The sequence below is a fragment of the Dermacentor variabilis genome, unplaced genomic scaffold, assembly GCF_050947875.1.
Source record: "Dermacentor variabilis isolate Ectoservices unplaced genomic scaffold, ASM5094787v1 scaffold_12, whole genome shotgun sequence".
NCBI classification, from domain to species: Eukaryota; Metazoa; Arthropoda; class Arachnida; order Ixodida; family Ixodidae; genus Dermacentor; species Dermacentor variabilis.
Window position 1 is genome coordinate 46,538,030 of NW_027460280.1, and position 21,679 is coordinate 46,559,708.

A 21,679-nucleotide genomic window follows, 5' to 3' on the forward strand; every position below is an offset into this window, starting at 1 on the left:
CCGGGAAAGGCTGAAAACCACGCGTAGCCTCTTGCATGGCTTTTTGAATATCGTGTTCCAGACTTGAATGGTTTTCTTGCTGACATACTACCTCTATGTGCGACCGAAACGCCGACCAGTCAATTCGCCGGAGGGTCGTGGAGGAGCATTTAGATAGTCCCTTGATCTTCAGGTACGTCGGAATATGGTCGCTTCCATGTGATTCGATGTCTGCGCATGGATGCACGATCGTCGTACTTAAAATGCTCGCGAAGGTACGTAGCTGTTGGCGCCAGCCGATTATTCCGCATCGGCAATGGTGGGCGACGATTCTTTAGGCGTGTGCAGATATGTATTAGAGGACAAACCCACTTGCAGTGTCACGAAGGTAGAAATTCAATAAAACCATTCTTTCTGTCGACAGACGTGCCTTCTTCGTTGGATCAAAGATTAAGCCTTCGCTTCGGGAAACGCTCACACCAAGTTATTCATGCCCCCACCGGCTCCTCCTAATGTTGACCTCAGCAAACGCAGGGTGACTACTACAAATCACAAGCTTGAAAGTATGCATCAAGAGCGCGCGCGCAGATTTTTAGAATAAAGAACTGAAAATTACATGGTCGTTAAAGCACGCGCACTTCGAATTCAAAGCACTAGTTACCAGATATTTGCTGGGTCTTTGAAGGAAATCCGAGGCGTATTGTTGAACACTTTATTTAACTCACACAAACGAAATCAAAATTAACAACCTACAAAAGAAATTCCACGTGGTTCACAAGAGAGAAGTACGAGCCCTTGATGAGGCCGCAAGGCCTTAGTTCTGCAGCTCTAATGCCTACGTGGCCAGATTGTGACATAAGCCTAGAAAGCCTGAGAAAGCTATCTCTGTAAAAAGTTTGCCGCGCTATCTCCTCTCCCCTTCTTTGTTTATTTAGGAACAACTGTAGTTTGCTATGTGTTTAAGCAGTCACGTGAACCGTAAAACGCCTTGCATGAATAATTTGAATATTCAACGGTATAGAAAGGAAAAATAAACTTAATTGAAGCGGTTATTTGAAGTATCAGAGCAGAGATACTAAATTCAGCTTTTCACATAACGAAAACAGAGCGCGGACTCGAGAGCTCGAAAACGAAAATAAAATAAATGGAAGCAACATTAATGATAAAACATATTTCAATTATTAAAAAGAACGTAACTCGGCTGAATTTTTTATGGAAGTGATACGTTCTTTTTCTAATCTGTTTTAATGATCCTCGGAGTGAACTCTTCGCTAATGTACTACTCGCAGACCTGCAATTCGTCAGGGCAAATAATTTTTTGGTACAAATTACGGAGAGTTGAGCGAATGAAATAGTGATTACGCCGGCCGGAAAGGACACGTTAAAAACTTGTAACACGTTTCAGCTTCTGTACGGAAGCCGAAACACTTCACAAGCTAACCTATCCTTCTTGGTCGGCATTTTTACTATTTCATTCGTGCAATATGCCTCCTCCCTACCAGACGAGATGTCGTCGGACTGTCGATTTCAAATTACGGACAGTGAATGAGTATTGAGCCGATACAATGTAACGATTCTGTCCTCCTGACCCGATTCCATTCTAATTATTTTCCGCTTCGGATCATCCTATCATGTTGACAATGTGGGCAGGACGTTGCTCGGACCAAGCCCCAGAAGGCATAGATTCGGAATAAAATTTTTACATCACATCAGCCTTGGGGTGCAAAAAGAAGAGAAAAAAAAAGGCACTGACCTTTGACGGCATTGAGCTTGCTGCCCATCATCTGCTTTGCTACGAACGCTGCCATCTTTGCGGCGCCTGTCTCGGGTCACGTCGGCCGGGAGCCTAGGGTTAACCAGGGGGTTTACAACGTACAGCGGGAGTTCCTGGGTAGACGCGGGGTCTTTCCAGGGGCCGAGAAAGGATAGAAGGCAGGAAGGCGGGCACAACGGGCAGTTGGCAGGCCAGACTGCAAAGACACACAAAAAACGGGAACATGCTTTTAGCACTACAAAGTGCCACTTCCGAACGACAAACGAAAGTTGCACGGTTATTAGCACTGTTGTAGCAAATCAAGAAAGCTGGCACTATCCAATATGCGAAGACAATGCGTCCGACAAACACCGGCAACCTTGTCTATTTCAACAGGTGCGTTCACGACTGTTCTCAGTATACTGTACCGCACTACTTTGTGGATGAATCGGCCAAACTGCTTGTTTATTAAGATATTACACTCTGTGCATGCGTCACATATAAGGGAATCTAATGAAATCACATGCTTGAAATACTAATGTGACTATGTTTATTAACTTGTACACCTAAGTGCGTCATTGGGTGCGCTTATTCAACGATGCATTGCGTTTCTTGATTTCTACACTTGCATAGGGAATACCGATAAAGAATTAAACGAAAAGAAAAGAAGAGCACCGAGATACGACACAGAGGGTATACCTGACAGTAACCCCCACACTCATACTGTGTGGCGGTTCGGGAAACATATTGCTCGTGTTTATAAATCTGATAGATCTACCAAGTTACTGCCATAGCTGCAGTATTTTGAAGGCGGCAACGTGGAAGAACACCCGCGATGTGCTTTTAGCCTGCGCGCTGAACAAGGTCAGATGGTTGTCGTTAATCTCGCTCATTTTACTTTAACCCGCTGAATAAATCAAGCGCTCTTTTAGGACTTTAGATTCAAAGTAAAAGTTAATCAGTGACGCAAGACGCTACAAGGGACCAAGATGGCGTTGTGTGTAAACACGCCAGCCGCTCGCTCGCTAATGTTTGCGTCAAACTACCGATACCCTGTTGTTTCTTGCTCTCTATCTCACCGCAACGCCTTCTTACACAGACACTCGAACTTGCTGAGCAGCAATCAGCAGCAAATCGCCTCAATAAACCCCAACGCATCAACATATGTGGATGCTGCATCCCCCGACCTTTCTGCGTTACCTGCAACGCTCTGCAAGCTCCCCCACACGAAGAGACTGCCGTCGAGTGGCGTGCTTCTTCGCAAGGCATTCCACCTTACGCCTCTTCCACGACGGAGCTCTGGTGAACCTCGAGGCTATTTGCATCCACGGGCACAGGGACGATGCCGGAACAGCAATGGCCCAAAGCGAAAATCGATACCTCCTTGCGCGGGAAAGAAAGGGCGAAGCAGATACACACGTGTGCCCATTCCGTTTCCTCGAATTGTCTACCGGCAACGACTGGGGGTGGCCACGTGAGCGCCCGTGCACTAGCGCAACCTGTTTTTGCCTCGCGCAAAGAGCGAACAGCAAGCGCAAATAAAGAACAGGTTTTTGGCTTTTATTTGGCAAAAACCGAAGCAATCGTCCAGTTACAGACGCAATGTTTGGATACACCTACAAGTAACGTGCGCAGTTCGCGCCGGAAACCAGCCGCAGAAGTAAGAAAACGCCGACCTTAGATTGCGCACGCACATGTTTGTGTGCAAGAGTGTTTTCTTTATTTTTCTTTTTTGTGACAGGTGGACCAAGCCAGTGAAAACTGCCGGCATTTGCACAACATGGAGCACGGCGTACTTGGGGTAAATCACCACTCACACAAATCGTCAGTTTAACCATACATGCAATGGCATTCAGTAATGTCTAACTTTCCGCCGAAGGAACTTCGGGCCTCTCTGGATAGATAAGCGCTGAAACATAGCACGCAGAAAAGTCCAGGCTGCATAGTTGAGGTCAAAGTGTCGTGTTCACGGTTGTAAGCAGCGTGATGTTAGCCAATTCACTAAAATTAGAGGACTTTGGATACAAAGCAAGGCTTGTCTTGTGCAGCGACGTCTTGCCTGTGAGATGACGCCGTCCGCAGCAAGTACAGGAGGAAAGCTTATGCGCGGGGAAGTGTTTTGGCTTCGAAGAGTTGCCCAAAACATGGTTGCCATAATGAGAAGTGCCAGTAGACCAATAATTTTTAGTAGGTCTGCACTGTGGCGCCTGAGTGCAATTCCCTGTGCCCATGTCTCTCGTGCCTAGCGTTCAGAAGCTGCATTCCTTGAGATGCCCAGGTATGGCGAGATTCATTGGAACTACTCTTTGACTCCTCGTTCTCGTTGCTGTTTTGGAGGATCCAATGAATCCTCACCAAAACTCCTTAATATAGAGACCACGTTGACGTCGCATACTCTCTGGGACACTCCTCAAGTCAGTGAACGCTATGAAAGTTTGTAGTTTACAAAGGTCGGAAATTTAAACACCGCAGAGGTAGTTAAAGGCAGTATACACTAAAAACCTGAACCGACATGTCCACACAACATTTAGACTTGGAATCACTAAGACGATTTGTCATGTGAAAGAGTCAGCATTCACGGAGCCATCCGTGAAAAGTTGGAATTGCTTGGCCCTTCGAATTCATCTGTACTGGCACACTATATAGGGATTTTGCGTGGGCTATGGGCGCCTACTGCTTCGCACAGAAAGATTATATGGTCAGCTGAGTGCAGCGCTTCCTCATTATACCAGGAAGGGTGCAATTTCCGTGTAAACCTTGACAGATAAATTGTCTTGATAAATTTTCCCGTATATTCTGATTGGAGTTCGGAATAACGGTATAACAGGCACTGTCAAAGCGACTTGTACAGAAGTGGCAAAAACTCAGTGGCCCCGTAAAACGTCTCTACACACTTTTCTCTGCACTGATGGCATCGCCCATGGAGACAGGGAGAGAGAACAAACATATTTATTACATAAGTGAAGTTTTGGAGAGGCGTCCTCATTCCAGAATGCCTTGAGCTTGGGCCGCGTCATCACCCTTCAATTGCACGCAGGGTATTATATGGCGATCCTCATTAAATGTTAGACAAGAATTGGGGTCAGTAAGGCCACATGGCATGTCGAAGTCGCACATTGGGTCTTAAGTCCGCACTGTCGTTTGTGTCTTATTATTATAATTATTATCTTTATTTATTTATTTACTTAATTTTTCTATTTTTTCCTTTATCTTTGCCCCACTTTAACGTATGTCGTTTGTGTCTGTCCCCGGTACGGCGTCGAGCTTGAACCTCTCCAAACAGCATTAAACCGAATCAAATCTCGACCATTTTCGAAAATGAAGATCGTTGGATCATCACCGTGCACGTCGATGGCACAGAAAGCCACGAAATCATTATTGCAATACCGCAATTCGACAGGTCTTGGTGGCCGTGTATTGACTCCGTGCGCACCTTCAAATGTTCTCTTTCTTTTCATCTCTGTATGCCCTTCCCCCCGTGAAGGGCAGCAAACCGGGCGTGCATCTGGTTTACCCAACTTAACTGCCTTTCCACTCTTCTCTCTCTATCTCTGTGTCGCTACAGCTAACACGCAGTGAATGCCACACAAAAGAAGACGCAAGAGCTGATCCGTCACTCCTATAGAGACAGGTTTTTCTGAGGAGTTGCTGTGTGCTTGTTTGCTGAATGAGTGGCGTACTTTGTGTCTACATTGCCCGCTATGCCAGAGTTAGAGGGCAGTCACTGCAGTAGGACGTTGTGCATGCCTCGGACGTGCTAATACTAGGTGTCATTGACAAAATGGTCATAAGCGCGTTGCGACTTCAAGGATAACAAAGTTGCACGTGAATTTGTAAGGATGTTTCTGGAGTTCGATGGCGGTTTTAAGATGTAAGTGCACGACAGCTGCACGCAGTGTGTCCAGAACCATGACAGTAATACAGACCATGTGCGTCAGCGTTACGTAAATAATAGCACATGTTTACATGGAAGCACAGCTATAGCAGATGAAGCAGGCGTTTTCAGAGTAGTCGGTGTGGATGTGACGACATTTTTTGCTGCGGAACAAGATGAGCTGTAGCGTAAATTGCGTGAATGCTAGAACAAAGGTTCTTGTACTACACTTTCACCCTGTTTTTATTTCTTGTTCTACCATCTTTCGCACCTCTTTCCCCCTTCCCCAGTGAAGTGTAGTCAACAGGTTATATCCTCTGGTTAACCTCCCTGCATTTCCAAGGCTTTTATCTTTCTCCCCTTCTGTCTCTTGAACTCTGGCACAATCACGTATTGAGCAACAGAAAGCTATATCAGGAGTTTTTCATGTTACTGTACAATTTTCTCATTAATAATTAATACTAATACTAATAATTACTAATAATTATACTAATTACGTCATTAGGTGGAATGCAAAAAAATAATCTGAATATCTCCACGCGACGGCAAACAACATTGTCTTGGTTCGGCCTGGCTACGTGGTATTTGTATATTTTTAATGTTTGGCTCAAGTTACGTGAAACACCCCCTATCGTAGAACTGACTAAGCAAAACATCCACCAACATTTCTAGAAAGCACACAGAAAGATGTGAGAAAAAGATGCAAACATTTCCTTCAGATGTCACATGCTATGTCGCGATCATGTCAACGGTCTATCAAAATCCACGCATACAAATTTTTGACTGGCGACATAACGCATACGGGTTCCTTCAAATTTCAGGACATGGGTACGATGTCTCGCCTCGTAAACGCTATCGCAGCACACTTCTCCGGTGACATTTTAAGCAATTGACTACGCGGGGACTTTTCAATGCAGGTGACAAAGTTCAGGTCATAGTACACGCGTGCTGCGGACCGAACAACACGTGCACATGATACCTGCATAAAGCGAAATGTGTACAGAGCGCGGCGCGTATTCCTCAAACCCACTAAGGCAAATGTTGAACAGTGTGAGGCTCAAAACTCCGTCTTGAGTTACTCCACGCGAAACTTTGTGCAGTGTAGTCTCTCCGTGTTTGTTGGATATGTCAAGACCCCCCTGATGCGCCTTTTACTAAGTCCATAGTAAAGAGCTCTTCAGCGGCGTATTGGGCGAAGTATGTTGGTTCCGAACTGGCATTAGCGCTGTCGCTGTCGTCGGTGGCGTAGTTATCTTGCAGCAGTCCCCACCACATTCAGTTTGACATTGCTTCAACGAGAAGAAACAGAGCTAAAACGATGTAGCTGACTTGGCGGAGCTTTTAAGCTGCGCAAAAAGCTCCACGTTCTCGTAAGTCGGCTGCCTATGTGAAGCTATCGGAAAAAAAATGACCTAAGCTTCCATCTGGCTGGTTTGTCTGGACGGCGCTACGACGTGCTTTAACGTACGCCTCGCTGTAGGACTCTGATCCTCAGAAAGCGTCTGGGGACCACGTCTCGCAGCTTTGCGCCGTCTAGCGAAGTCCTTCAATGTGAGCGTCAGCCGCAGAATGCAACTTTGGCAACTTAAGGAATTTGGCGCTGGTCTTTCGGGCATCGGTTATCGTTTATGACGAAAATTCGTAAACTTGCTCAGATTTGGCCAAACTGTCTCAGTCAGTGTGCTAAACGCTTCCCAGTCAGTGCAGCGAAGTCGTCCTGAGCCGCCAGCAATGCACTCGCCAAGGCTAGTACGTAGTCCTAGTCTTGATGGCATGGCTGTGGCGTGGCGTGCGAATGGCTTGCTTATACAGCACGAGCAACCGAAGAGAGAAACTCAATCGGAAATTCGTGTGCTTACTTGAGCTAGTAGTAAACTTTAACAGCATGCGCATAAAGACTGAAACATGCTTTTGAGCCAGTGCATTCGCCGCCATCAGTGAGGCGCTATGATGTGTCGTAAGAATAAATTATTTTCGTAGTATAGTGCACTTCTGTCGTTTCCAGTAAGATCTTAGGGTTGTTCCATTAAGTGTAGAACTCCTTGCCGACGTCTCTACACTTATCGGTCAGTTCTCGCAGGTGCCCGCAAGGTCAATTTAATCTTGGCGTACATTCAAATGAAAAAAACACTTGAACAGCGTCTTTAATGATCGTTACAATGGTGAAAAAATATATTGCTGATAAAAATAAATAAATAAATAAATAAATAAATGAATACAAATGATACTGAATCGGTACACGCAAGCGTTCGAATTCAGAATGAAATTAATTATGCCATGTCTGGATCCATCGGAATATGGAAAGAAGGATTATGGGTGTAACGTTCTTTCATACATATTTCAAATACCTTGCTAAAGTAAGGTAAGGTTGAAATGAGGCGATAGTTTGAAATGGGCACGCGGTCTCCTTTTGTGTGAAATTTCGTCAATTTTCGCCTGTTTAAGGTCATCTGGAAACACGCCCGTCTTGAACATGAGATTTGTAATGCGGGAAAGAGGGTAAGCGATGATATGCGCAACTAGTTTTATATTTGCTAGGTATATATTGTCAAGGCCGGCACTGGTTAGGTTAAGCTGTGTGATGACGGTAGCGACTTCTTCAGGACACGCAGGAAAGAGGAAGAAAGATTGAGCACAACGATTAGATGACCCAAGCAATATGTTGCGCTGATTCGAGAAATTATCCATAAAAAAACTCATTAACTGCATTGGCAATGTCATGCGGACACGAAATAGGCTCTTGGCAACTCATTTATTGTATTGTCAGGTGTGTTTTTGCTCAAGAAAGAGTTTAGTATTTTCCATTGCCCCTTTGTATTATTACTGACTTGAAGGATCTTATTGTCCCTTTTGGCTTCTCTCAAAACTTTATTGAAAATATTTGAATATGTAGAGTATCTAGACCTAAGTTTAGCACTGAAGGGGCGTTTTTTACTTTTTTATATAAGTTTTCTTTTTTCCGCATGGAGCTTAAAAGGGCATTAGTCAGCCCAGGATTGTGCTGGGAGGGGTATACTTTTTTACATTTTACAATGGTAGATGACGCTTGTAGACTATGTTATGACAGACAATAATTTGGTTTAAGCCATGTTAGCATCCGTTAGTGAAGTAACAAACGACCAATCTATTTTGCTGATAGAGTCAAATTTTTTTCTTTCTATCAGTTACTTCCTTGTGAAAAGTTGTGTTTTGTGGAATGGAGCTACAGGGGAAACCGAAAAAAATAATAGGGTAGTGGTCAGTTATGGGAACTTGAAGGACGCCGAAGTCATCATGTGAGACTATGTTAGATAATATGTGGCCATTGAAGGTGTGTGAATTATCAGGAACACATCTTGTTGGAATGGTTATGAGGGGTTCATAACCATACCCGAAAGAACAGTTAGTGCAACGAGTATAGTCTGAGGTGCTATCGCCTAAAAGGTTGACGTTGATATCCCCCATGATGGCAACGCCCTTCTGTTCCGCGCCCAATGTGCTAAGTAGCGCATCTAATTCATTACAAAAATCTGATTCTGATGATGACTGTGAACGATAGAGGTAGCCAATAATAATTTTCTTTGCGCTTGGTAGCATTGGTGACTGTATACATATCAATACTGATTCACAGTTTTCACAAGAAAGCTTAATATCGGTTGTCCCTTTGTAGGACACTACAGATGAGATTAATATTGCGGCTCCAACGTGGTTGCTCGATAAAGGAAAACAATGTTCAGAAGCGTATGAGCTAAAAGACAACAAGTTCTTCTCATCAGGAGAAAGCCATGTCTTTGACATGCAGATGAATGAGAAGGGATGGCCTAGTGACGTTACCAGAGCACAGATTTCTTCATGGTGGTTTTTAATACTGCGCACTTTGAACTTGATAGCCGACATCCAATCTTCGGAGAGAAAGCTTTTTAGATGTTGAGAATAAAAGTGACATTTCGTGGTGAAAGTAGGCTAGGGTAGTTATAAGTAGTTCCTGTCTAACGTAAGCCAGACCGATCAATATAAGATCGACAGATCGGCCTCCGAAGTTATACGGTAGACACGGCTCTCGTTTGTTTTTCTGTCTTTGATCTGGCAGTAGTTGCCTGTACACAGATGCTACCCGGCATTTTCCTTTTTTGAGTAGCAGAGCTTCAGTAAACAGCTTCTTGTTTTCGTGAGTTAGATGGTCGTTAGCCTAAACTGGGGAAATTCTGTGAAACAGAAAAATCCAAGGTACTTGGTGCCCACGCGGGCCTTTCGTGCCTTACTGACGAATGCTTGCTTCTTAGCACGAGAGTGGACCTTAGCAAGAACGTTTTTGTTGTTCGGGCCTGCTTTAGTCGGCATGCGGTGCACGACCTAAGTGTCAGTGTCGAGGATGGGGCAGGTTATTTTTGCACCCAGAGCTTTGACAATTGCTACATAATCCTGCTCTGGCCGCAAGGAATCCCACTGAGCTCGACATTATTGTGCCTAGAATACTGCTCCAGTTCTGTGACTCGCTTCATCAATATTTAATTTCCAGACTTAAGTTCCTTTTTGGCGGTCTTAAGGCAAGTATTTTCTACCAAAAGGCCTTTCACTAAAGTAGTGAGCAGCTGTACATTCGAGGAGAGGGCCTCAACTTCTGCTTTTAACTCGTCGACAACTGTATCAGCAGAGCCAATTTTGTCTGTACGTTCCTCAACAAATTTGTTTACTATTTGTTCCATGGATTTTTCTGAGCAAGCTTCAGCTGCTCAAATCTTTTTGCTAGTTCTGCGTACGACGAGATGACAAATAAAACACTTTTAAAACACTTTCGGCAGTGCCTTCGGCAGCAGCAGTTACACCAAAAGAGGACAGAAGGTCTAAAAGTTATAGACGGACCAACCTCAAAAAGCAAGAAGCCGCACTTATGACACTTAACACCACAGACTGGGCACCGGGGAAACGATGCCTGCAAGATCCAACCAACCAACCTAGAAAAGCAACAAGTGTTCTTGCTGGAACGCAACTGCTACTGCCGAAATTTATTCCCCTGACAAGGGAATAAATGGACAGTTGGAAGTAGCACTCCGTTGTGTGTGTTTCTATTCTGTGTGTTCCGTCAGAACGTTGCGCAATGGAACATCTAATTTAGCGGAACAGTTATCGGTAAGCTCTCGTAGGCGAAACAACATGGTCGGTGTTAGCAACATGAAAATGTAAAAGCACGTCAGTCTAACGTTAGTCAGTCTTCGTTTTCGACGTGCGTAATCAAGACAAAATGGAAAGGAGCGTGGAACCAAAAAGCACAAACTTGTTCAGAAAAAAAGAAAATGATGCGCTGCTCCTCGCGAAACATGAAACGCGCGGTGCTTGCCGTCTCGCAAGCGCGAAGCGAACGCCTAAGATGCTCTAAAATAAATCAACGCGCACAAAAGAGTCGCCAAGCCAGAGACAAGGAGGGAATCTTGAGAGATGGCCACGGTACTAAAGGAACGGGCTACGAAAAGCGACAGCCAACCAGAAGCGAGCCATGTATGTGCCGGCTCGCTTATCCGACCGCTATGGCAGTTCACTTTCTTTTGTTCCTGAAACCCGGCATAGCTGCAGCGCCATCTTGCGCCACCGCAGCGAGGAACCATCAGTGCCGCGCTGGTGCGTCGGCGTGGCGCATCGCGAGCGCGCTGCTTTCGTAGAATGGAGTTAATGGTTCATGGCGCCCTGAGGTGAGACTCCGTGCATACACGGCAATGGTGGCGCTTGTGGCGCCCGCGGCGTTGTCGCGCTCGTGTTACACTCGGCGAGCTGCATTGCGCGTTAAGACGGGACCAGTAAACGCAAAGCAAGCGCACGAATTCACAGCGCGGGGAAGCACAGGCCGACTATGGAAAGAGTGCCGGAGGAGAAGGAAGAAGCGTCGTCGTTTAGCGCTTGTCCGCCGAGCGGACAATTTTTATGTCCGTGCTCGTCGTGGACGTCCAAGAACACGGGCGGGAATGACGATAAGAAACGCTGCCTTATCAGGCTCCCAGCTGATAAGACTTCAGCGGCCCGGGAACGCGCCAAACGATTCCATTAGCGATATAGCGTTTTCTTTTTTCATTTTTTAAAAAAGGCCATTTATTATTTGCCCCGCGGCAAGAGCTCCTGACCGTGTGAGCGGCCTATCTATAAGCGAGCGCCGCGACTCGCGATGCGGCCAAAGTGAAACAAGGAAAAAAATGAGGCACCGAGGGGAGAGACGGAAACAGGAAAAAAAAAAAAAGAAAAAAGGCGCGCGCGAACAAATGGGCGCCCGGCGCAGCCAAAGTGCAACTGCAGCGTGAAACGCGCGCCGGTGAGCCTCGGCAGCAGCAGAATGGGTTGAAAGGGTGCGCGCGGAATATAAGGGTTGTGCGGAGAGCACGGTGATAGCGGCGCAGCAAAGAACTGCGCAATGAAAACAGGGAAACGTGGGAAATAATGGACGAAATTATTCCACGCGAAAAAGAGCCCGTGAAGCGCGTCGCCGCCGAGCCTTGTTTATCCGCCGACCGTTTTCTCAGTCTTTATACACTCAGCTGAAATGGCGCGTCACGGACGACGCACTTTCAGTGGCGGGGAGAAGGAGCCGTGAACAGAAATAAGAGCTTCTCCCGACCGTTTCTTCGCGTTCTTGTACGCTACTGGTTTCCAATTTTGTTTTCTCCTTATGTGATTTTTTGTTTCTTCAGAGAACTGCGTCAGAGGTTTCGAACGCAGCGTCAGAGACAGGCTCACCTATCGCGAGAAACGTGTCGCATGTGCGTGTGTGAGTGTATGTGTGTGTTTGCGCAAACGGAGTAAACTAGACGACGTTGTGCTGCAATGTTTTATCGGGCACGGGGTTGGGAGATGTGCTTTCAAGGGTCTCACCACCCGCCAAGACACGCCCGGATGGCACGTCCAGAGCCTCGAGTGGCGAAGACAGACAAGTACACAATATATACAGACGCATTAACGGGCGCACGCACGCACAAGCGCCGAAGTAGAGACGTCGTTCCACGAACTCGCCCCGACCTTGCCCCGTTTGAAACAGCCGATACAAGAACTGGGCCACCGAAATTCTCGTTCTGTACTTTTTCGCCAGCTTTGTGTAAGCCTTAATACCATCATTTCTCTGTTTTGTTCTTCATAGGTGAAGTGCTTTCCGGTGGTATCGGGATCGCCGCTGTGTGCGCAGCTACAGACACAGGAGACCGAAGCTTTAAGACCGGCCAGGCGAAAACAAGCTGCGCTTTCTGTGCTAAGCAACGGAGTTCATTTCGCTTCCGGTATATCCGAACTCAAAAACAGCCGCACGCCTCGCGTCTTTCGAAAGAAATGCTTTTGAGACCGACACTAACTCGGACGCCCCGCGTGGCTGATCCTTTTGCAATTACTAGGGAACTAACATCGACAGAAAACGGGTGCATCGCGCTCCCTCGCTCAGTTAATTCTCTAGGCAACACTTCCGATGCGGTGAGCGCGAGCGGCAGCGATGTCTTTATCTCTGTCATCCTGCTAGAAAGAACCGAAACTAAAAAAGAAAGACACACACACACACACTTCATATTTAGTTATATATTTATATTGATATTATATTTACACACACACAATTTATACAGTACCAGTGGCACCCACGACGATAATGGAAGAGATAATAGTCTAGAGGAATTCGAAATCCCACAGGTAACGCCCGAAGAAGTAAAGAAACCCTTGGGAGCTATGCAAAGGGGGAAGGCAGCTGGGGAGGATCAGGTAACAGCAGATTTGTTGGAGCATGGTGGGCAGATTGTTCTAGAGAAACTGGCCACCCTGTATACGCAATGCCTCATGACTTCGAGCGCACTGGAATCTTGGAAAAACGCTAACATAATCCTGATCCATAAGAAAGGGGACGCCAAAGACTTGAAAAATTATAGACCGATCAAATCGAATCAGGAACACCTTAGACTTCCGTGAACCAAAGGACCAGGCAGGATTCCGTAAAGGCTACTCAACAATAGACCACATTCACACTATCAATCTGGTGATAGAAAAATCTGCGGAATATAACCAGCCTTTATATATAGCTTTCATTGATTACGAGAAAGCGTTTGATTCAGTCGAAACCTCAGCAGTCATGGCGGCATTGCGGAATCAGGGTGTAGACGAGCCGTATATAAAATACTGAAAGATATCTATAGCGGCTCCACAGCCACCGTAGTCCTCCATAAAGAAAGCAACAGAATCCCAATAAAGAAGAGCGTCAGACAGGGAGATACGATCTCACCAATGATATTCACAGCGTGTTTACAGGAGGTACTCCGAGACCTGGATTGGTAAGAATTGGGGATAAGAGTTAATGGAGAATACCTTAGCAACTTGCGATTCGCTGATGATATTGCCTTGCTTAGTAACTCAGGGGACCAACTGCAATGCCTGCTCACTGACCTGGAGAGACAAAGCCGGAGTGTGGGTCTAAAAATTAATCTGCAGAAAACTAAAGTAATGTTTAACAGTCTCGGAAGAGAACAGCAGTTTACGATAGGTAGTGAGGCACTGGCAGTGGTAAGGGAATACATCTACTTAGGACAGGTAGTGACTGCGGATCCGGATCATGAGAATGAAATAATCAGAAGAATAAGAATGGGCTGGGGTGCGTTTGGCAGGCATTCTCAGATCACGAACAGCAGATTACCATTATCCCTCAAGAGAAAAGTTTATAACAGCTGTGTCTTACCAGTATTCACGTACGGGGTAGAAACTTGGAGGCTTACGAAAAGGGTTCTACTTAAATTGAGGACGACGCAACGAGTTATGGAAAGAAGAATGATAGGTGTAACGTTAAGGGATAAGAAAAGAGCAGATAGGGTGAGGGAACAAAAGCGAGGTAATGATATCTTAGTTGAAATCAACAAAAAGAAATGGGCATGGGCAAGACACGTAATGAGGAGGAAAGATAACCGATGGTCATTAAGAGTTACAGAATGGATTCCAAGGGAAGGGAAGCGTAGCAGAGGGCGGCAGAAAGTTAGGTGGGCGGATGAGATTAAGAAGTTTGGAGGGACAACATGGCCACAATTAGTACATGACCGGGGTAGTTGAAGAAGTATGGGAGAGGCCTTTGCCCTGCAGTGGGCGTAACCAGGCTGATGATGATGATGATGATGATGATGATTATGATGATACCTTGGAAGCCAAATGATTGGATGTACCAGCAGCGTTACGTTTGGCATCATGAAGGACGGCAACACTCTGTGACGTCGAGCTGTGGACGTCATATAGTGGCATCGTCACAATCACATCGTCGCCAGGCTAAACTAAAACATTTGCTACAATGCAGAAGTTTCTTCTGGGGCATTCTAGCACTGTTCCTTCATTGTTCTTAAAAAAAATTAACACCACGTATTCATGAAATTCATGAAACATCTGTTGATGCAACCCACCACCACCACCACCCTAATATTAGAGTACCGCAGCATGAATAGCTCTCTAAGGAAGATCGCCGTTTCCACTCCTTCTGAATTCCGGCGCTTAACCACGTTTTATTCAGTAACTCAACTACAAACTACAATTAAGCCGCGCTTTGTAAAGAATCCCGACCGGATCCACTTTCACCCCTCCATGGATTTTGAGATTGGGCGCGCCAGCGCTCCTATTTGCACAGACTGCAATGAAGTGGGCGACGCCCAGCACATCTGGCACTGCCGGTGCTTTATTGCTGCGAAATGTAGAGAAAGAAAATATTTTCACGTGTGTGCGCAATATTTCGTATCCTCAGAATGATCGCGCATAACACGAAAGGGGGTGTCGCGTCTTCTCGCGTTTTCTCACGCTTCCGAACACTGCGCCAAGGACAGTGGCGCTCAGGCTAACACTGCATACAGCAACAGCACAGCCACCACCCCTACTGCAACACCGCTTTTGTGGACTATACTTACTATCGGATTATCTTAAGGGGTGCTGTTACTGTGTTTTCCATACGAAAGACAGAGAGAGAGAGAGAGAGGCAGAGATTTTAGACGGCGTATAGACATCGCTGGCATGCTACTCTGCATGGGGAAGGGAATTGGGAAGAGAAAGAGAGAAGGAGAGAGACGCAAAAAAGGAATAAGTAAAAAAAATGGGCACTGAGTTTTCTTACTCATGGGCAGCGGCGTGCTATGGTAAAGTCCTTCGGTGTATGCACCATCCTACAGTGAGGTGACAGAATTCGCTTCGTGAAAGGTGCATGGAGGGTGACAGAGTAGAACTAAAGTTTGTCAAGTTGACGAAAATTTTCTGAGTATGTGAATAAAAAGTTCATCGCGCGCCTCTGTTGTGTGAGGCAAGCTAAAGGGCCTAAGACACAGTCAAATGACAAAGATGTCTCTGTAAGCGAATGCATGCAATGTTTATAGAACGCACGCTCGTCGGCATACGCTCGACACTCAAACAGGATATGCTCTACGGTTTCAATTGACCCACAGTTGTTGCAGTGTGGAGTTGTCACTTGCCCGAAGCGGTACCGTAAGCCGTTTCCATAGGCGGTGTTCAGGCGAAGACGATGATATAGAGCTTCCAAATGACGGGGAATGTTGGATGGGAGTCTGGATCTGAGATTTGGGTCGACTGAGTAAAGGAAAGGGTAATGTTGGGTGAGCAAGTTCCACAGCCAATCCTTTTCTTCAGAAGCAAATCTTTTAGCTAGTTGGGAAGCATCAGATCTAGTGAAATAAATCCGCTTATAGTTTTGGTGTTGAAGACCTTTGCGTGCCGCTTCATTTGCTTTTTCGTTGGCCAGTATACCACAATGAGCCAGTATCCACTGAAATTTGATACAGTGGCTTGATTCAATGGCCAAGTAATATAGGTACGCAATGTCGAAAGAAACAGGCTGATGATTAGTTTTCTTCAACACACTGCACAATGTTTGTAGTGCTCCTTTAGAGTCAGTGAAAATCGCCCATTGGTCGGGCGCTCGGCGCATTATATAGAGGACAGCTTCTCTGATGCCGTGAAGCTCTGTTGTCATTGAGGATGTCCTCCGCTGCAGCCGATAAGCAAGCATTTGTCATGATGAGGGCACATAAAGAGCACAGGAGGAAGTCGCCCGAGTGGTTGAGGCATCAGCGTATATGTGGGTGTGCCGAGTATATTTCTCGGCTAAGTAGAGGAGATAGGTCTGCAGCAGCACGGCCTGTGGCATGCGACTTTGTCCCATTTACACCAGGTACAAACTGGTTTATATCTACAGGCGAAGGTGTCCAGGGAGGAAATGTGGGAGGCAGTAATTTCTGTGCTTGAATAATCGGAGGAAGGTGCAAGATTCGCACAGCTTGGCCAAAGCCAGACTTACTGTGGGTTACGTGGGCGCGGTACATGAAGTGCTTCTTCCCTTGGAACACATGTCGAAATGGGTGCTCATTGTTTCTTGGGAAACGATGACAACTAGCGGTAGACATCCTGCTTCCGCTACTGTTCCTGAGGCTGAAGAGCCCTTCGGGAGGCCCAGGCATATCTGCAGGCAGTTGTTCCGCGCGGCTTCCAGAGTCTGCTTATTTGCTGGTGATAATATCTGAAGCACCGCGGTAGGCAACAGCACAATGTGGCTTCAATATAGGCTTCTTCAAGTAGAAGCCATTGAGCGGCAGATGCAGCCCCATAGTGTTACTGCCATGAATTTGAAAACTTGCGATGCTGCAGCAATCCTCGCACGCAGCTTTTTTTTTTACCTGAGGTGACCAATAGAGATTTCAGTCTGTCACAATCCCAAGGAATCGCTGAGACCGTACGTACGGCAGCGGTCGTCTACCGAGTAACAGCGGATATTTGGTCATTTTGTTTCTTGCGAAAGCCATGGCTGTGCTTTTTTCTGACGAGAGGTGAAGACCTCGGGGAGCCAAATACATGGATAGCTTCAGTAATACTTTTTGAAGTCGTTGGGTGATAATGCCAGCTTGATGCAGATATCATCGGCATAGATTGTGATGTGTACTGCTCGCGGCAGGTTTTGTGTTATGCGTATCAGGGTGAGATTGAATAGGAGTGGGCTGGGCACAGCACCCTGGGGTACGCCCTTCTCCATTGCGTGAGACTGTGTAGGTCCGTTCGGAGTACTCATAAATATTTTACGCTCTATTAAATAGTTTTCTATCCACTTGTATTCGTCGTATTCCCCGACGTATTCGGTGACATGGTAGCTGCACAATTCAAGCGTAACTTGTTGAGGTAAAGGTGAATCCTTGACGAATTCCAATGTAACAGATCGACAACGTGTCTCTCTGACCTTGCCGCCATCTTCAGGCGTGTAAGTGGTGAGCCTCCTTGCTATAACGACGTCTTGGTCGCGTAGATACTCTACTAGGTCTTCGTTTGAGTAGCTGAGAGGTACATCGTGTATTTTGCCGTAGCTGACCGTGTATGAATATGGAACACGGGCTTCTACAGCCACGCCAGATAACTCAGTTGCCGTGAGCAAACGGTTGGCGGCGGGCAGTGCTGCCACTGTAACCACCAGGCTGCCGTTCTTGTTAAGGCAATGGCTGAGAACTTTCTCTTGAGCCGACGTTACAGCCGCCGATGCCACGATGTTAGGGTTAACATTCCATAGGCTTCCTCCTTCTAGTGTAGGCCTGAAGATAACAGGGACACGACCACCTCTCTTTTTCTTGTAGGATACGACCGTGAAGGATGCCTGATCCATTTCCTCTGCATTTTCGCCCCGAAGGCTCTTCTTCGCGTAGCCGCTTGTTCGCAGGACTCTGGTCTGTAGCTGCTATTCCAGGGGCTGCAGGACCAGTAGTTGCCACCGCCGCCATGGATGCAGCGTGGAGTGCATCTGGCGGTGATGTTCCGTGTCGTGGTGGGTTCGGCGCAGAGCGCCTAGAAGGTCACTTGATGTGCTTCTCCGGGTCGGCAGGGCTTCCAGGTAGTCCCACGGCGTGCACAGAGCACAAAGAAAGTTTTAAAGGCTATCAGACGGAGAGAAAAACTGAACAATTAGGGACTGGATGATGATGATGATGATGATGGCCTCATGTTATGGCTCATACCCACACTGGGGGATTGGCCAAGAATTGGGTGCTGAAACGTTCACCTATTCTTTTGAAGTGCCACTTATTCGATGAGAAAAAAAAATTTAACGAAAGAGAGATAAGAAAACATACAAAAACAAACAAAATGCAAGAGAAAGTTAAAAAGTTATTCGTTTTGTTGACTGGATGTAACTGCAAACGGCATCAAAAACGTCCCTGTGGCTGCCCCCTTCTCAGACAACCAATTCTCTAAGACATCTTCGTCGTCATCTTTCTCTTCCATACGAAGGTACACACCTAACATGCACATCCTGTTACTTCAGTAGAATCCAGTGTATAATTCTCTGCGGTTCTCGCGAACTTTATGTCGACACTCTCAAAATCTATTATATTTATTCTGGACCTTTTTTTGAATAAACGATGTCCACAAAGCTTCACCACATAAGCACACATTCACGGCCATGCATGTCCGCTGCCGCCTAAAGAAGAAGTTTTCAATGTTTCGTAATTACCTCATTATGCGTCGTGCCTAACATCGCCATAAAGGTGCTCCTATAATAATAATAATAATAATAATAATAATAATAATAATAATAATAATAATAATAATAATAATAATAATAATAATAATAATAATTGCACCGGTATTGATATATTTATATATTTAATAACTCTTTGAATACTTTCACCTTGCCTCACATGTGGAAAACTGCTCGTGTCTCTCCTGTGTTCAATTCTGGCTGTAAAACCGATGTCTCGACTTATCACCCGATTTCTCGCCTCTGTGCCACGTTTAAGATTTTCGACGCAGATCTCCGCACCGGTACATAAGAGGGGGCAAGTCGACACCATTAACTGTGACCTCAGCAAAGGTTTTGACGTAGTCAACCATGCGCTGCTTCTGGTGAAGCTTAATCACTCTGGTGTTGACTCGTCAGTTGTGAATCTCTTGCGCACTTATCTTCTTGATAGATAATGTTATATTGATGTCAATGGCCAAACATCTTCTTTGTACACACGCACTAGCGGCGTCCCTCACGGCCCAGTATTAGGAACACTCCTTTTTTTTTACATTTTATTAGTGGCGTTCATTCCGTTATTCAGAATTCTCCTTTCCTTTTATATGCCAATGACATCAATATCTTTAAGGAAATTCATACTGTTGGTGACTGTCGTATTCTGCAGTCTGGCCAGTTTTCTTCTTCTAAATGGTGCAAATATAATCACCTCACTCTGAATCCAGCTAATACAAGGATCATGACTTTCAATAGCAAAACAGCAAGTTGCAAACCTTTCCGCAAGCTGTACACAACACTCTGCCTTCCGGACACTTAATCTGGTTAACCTTTCTGCCTTTCGCCTCTTGTTTCCTTCCTTCCCTGTCTTACTCAAGTTGAATATGCATCGGTCGTCTGGAATAGCTTTTTCAGATCCAACAGTGACATTATAGATTGGGTCCAGAAAAAGTTTCTAAACATATATCATCACCACTCTGCTAGTACGGACACTGGACCTCGTTCTAGCACTATTGGATTATTGTCATTGTTCTTACTTTGCTGCCGACGTAATCGTGCTGACCTTCTGTTTCTCTTCAAACTCATATTCACGGTAACCTTACCTGCCAGAGCTCCTCATTTGTGTCAGGTTTCATACTCGACGCAAGGTTAACGGAGAACGTAGACATTTCCATGTTCCTGCCTGTCATTACCAACACTCACCCGTCCACAGTATGCTGAGTCTTTATACAGCTTATTTTCATGGTCTCGATATTTTTCGCAACTCGCTGTTGTTTTTTGACGAACTTTGCGTTGTTGTCGCATATTTTCGCGTATTGTTCGGCTGCCTTTCTCCTCCTTTTTTCTTTTGTATTTACCTTGCGCTTTGTTGTAGGTGCACTTTTCTTTTCAGAGTTGTTCTTTTCATTCATTGTGTGTGTTTTTGGTTACTTATATTTCCTTGCAGCTCCTTTTTTGTTTTGTTTTTAATGTATGCGTGCGCCAGCACATACACCTTAGTGTTGCTCATGGCATGGTTAATAAATATATAGATGATTGATTGAAAATTATTATTATTATTGGCAAATAGAATCATTCGAAGACAGACTGTAACTTCCTTCGGAAGTGTGGACAAAGCGTAACTTAACTTCCTTCTGTGGACAAAGCGGAACTAGTGCAGCTGCTTATGTGTTTCGAGCTCTCTAGGTCTCTGCCATACTTGACCACCTCGTGTCATCTTCAGCGTGTGACATTGTAGCGATGGAAGCAGCTTAGCGGAAACAGAACTCATAGCAGCCGCAACCTGTTCTCTTTTCAGACAGCACGGCTGCGCTGCAATTACTACAACTATTGTGGCTTGCCTCATACAGCGGCGTAGCAGGCAAGTAGGCTGCCGAAAGTCTTGCTCGCAAAGCGTTGCAGTTCAGACCAACGCAGAAGGATCCTCAGGACGCAAAAATAGTGATGAACCAGGCTATCTTAAGCCACTTCCGTTCGTTGGGGTCTCCTACTCTACGAACCTTGGTCAACTAAAGGACTTCCCAGAACTGAAGCCACCCTCCTCAACCATATCCGCACATGGTCAGCGCAAACTCCAGCGTGGCGGTGCAAAATTGGACTTAACGCGTCATCGTCATGTGCGCATGCTCAAGCTCTTGGTGACATTGACCATGTTTTGTTGAAATTTCCTCAACGTGATGCTGGATGGAAAATAATAATAATAGATGGACAGTCACACAGAACATGTTGCAGGTCTTCAGGGACGTTACATTCATAGCACATTGGCGAGTCCGTGAGTTGAATCTTACACCTGAAGTTGTTTGTGCAGGCTGCGTTGAGTCTTATGTGGTGAAGGCATGCTTGGTATTGTCTAGTGAAACCTCGCGGCATGGAAAAGTCACACGACGGATCTATCTTGTATAGGGGTCCGTACTGGTAGTCCTTGTACGAAGTATTTCCTGTGGTCGGCGCGACCATTCTCGAAAACGCCCTGTTGCAGCGCCTGGAACCTTGTGAGACGCATCACAGCGTTTTACGCTTTCGGCCGTTCGCACTTCCTAGAAGGCGCCTCAATTTTGGCACATTTAAGATCTTTAATTGTGTATATCTGTAGCGCGGCCGCCTTTAAGCACGTTGTATT

At 45.8% G+C, this 21,679-nt stretch overlaps 1 protein-coding gene across 3 annotated transcripts in view; it reads right to left on the reverse strand.

Moving 5' to 3' along the window:
- The window catches only part of cpx (synaptic transmission protein complexin), a 296,980-nt gene that overhangs the window by 163,662 nt on the left and 111,639 nt on the right, over positions 1-21,679 (reverse strand). For all 3 annotated transcript variants that reach the window (XM_075676412.1, XM_075676413.1, XM_075676411.1), the window contains one exon: positions 1,733-1,949. In XM_075676412.1, coding sequence (XP_075532527.1) covers positions 1,733-1,787 — 55 coding nt within the window. In that variant the 5' untranslated portion in view covers positions 1,788-1,949. The remainder of the gene's footprint in view (positions 1-1,732; positions 1,950-21,679) is intronic.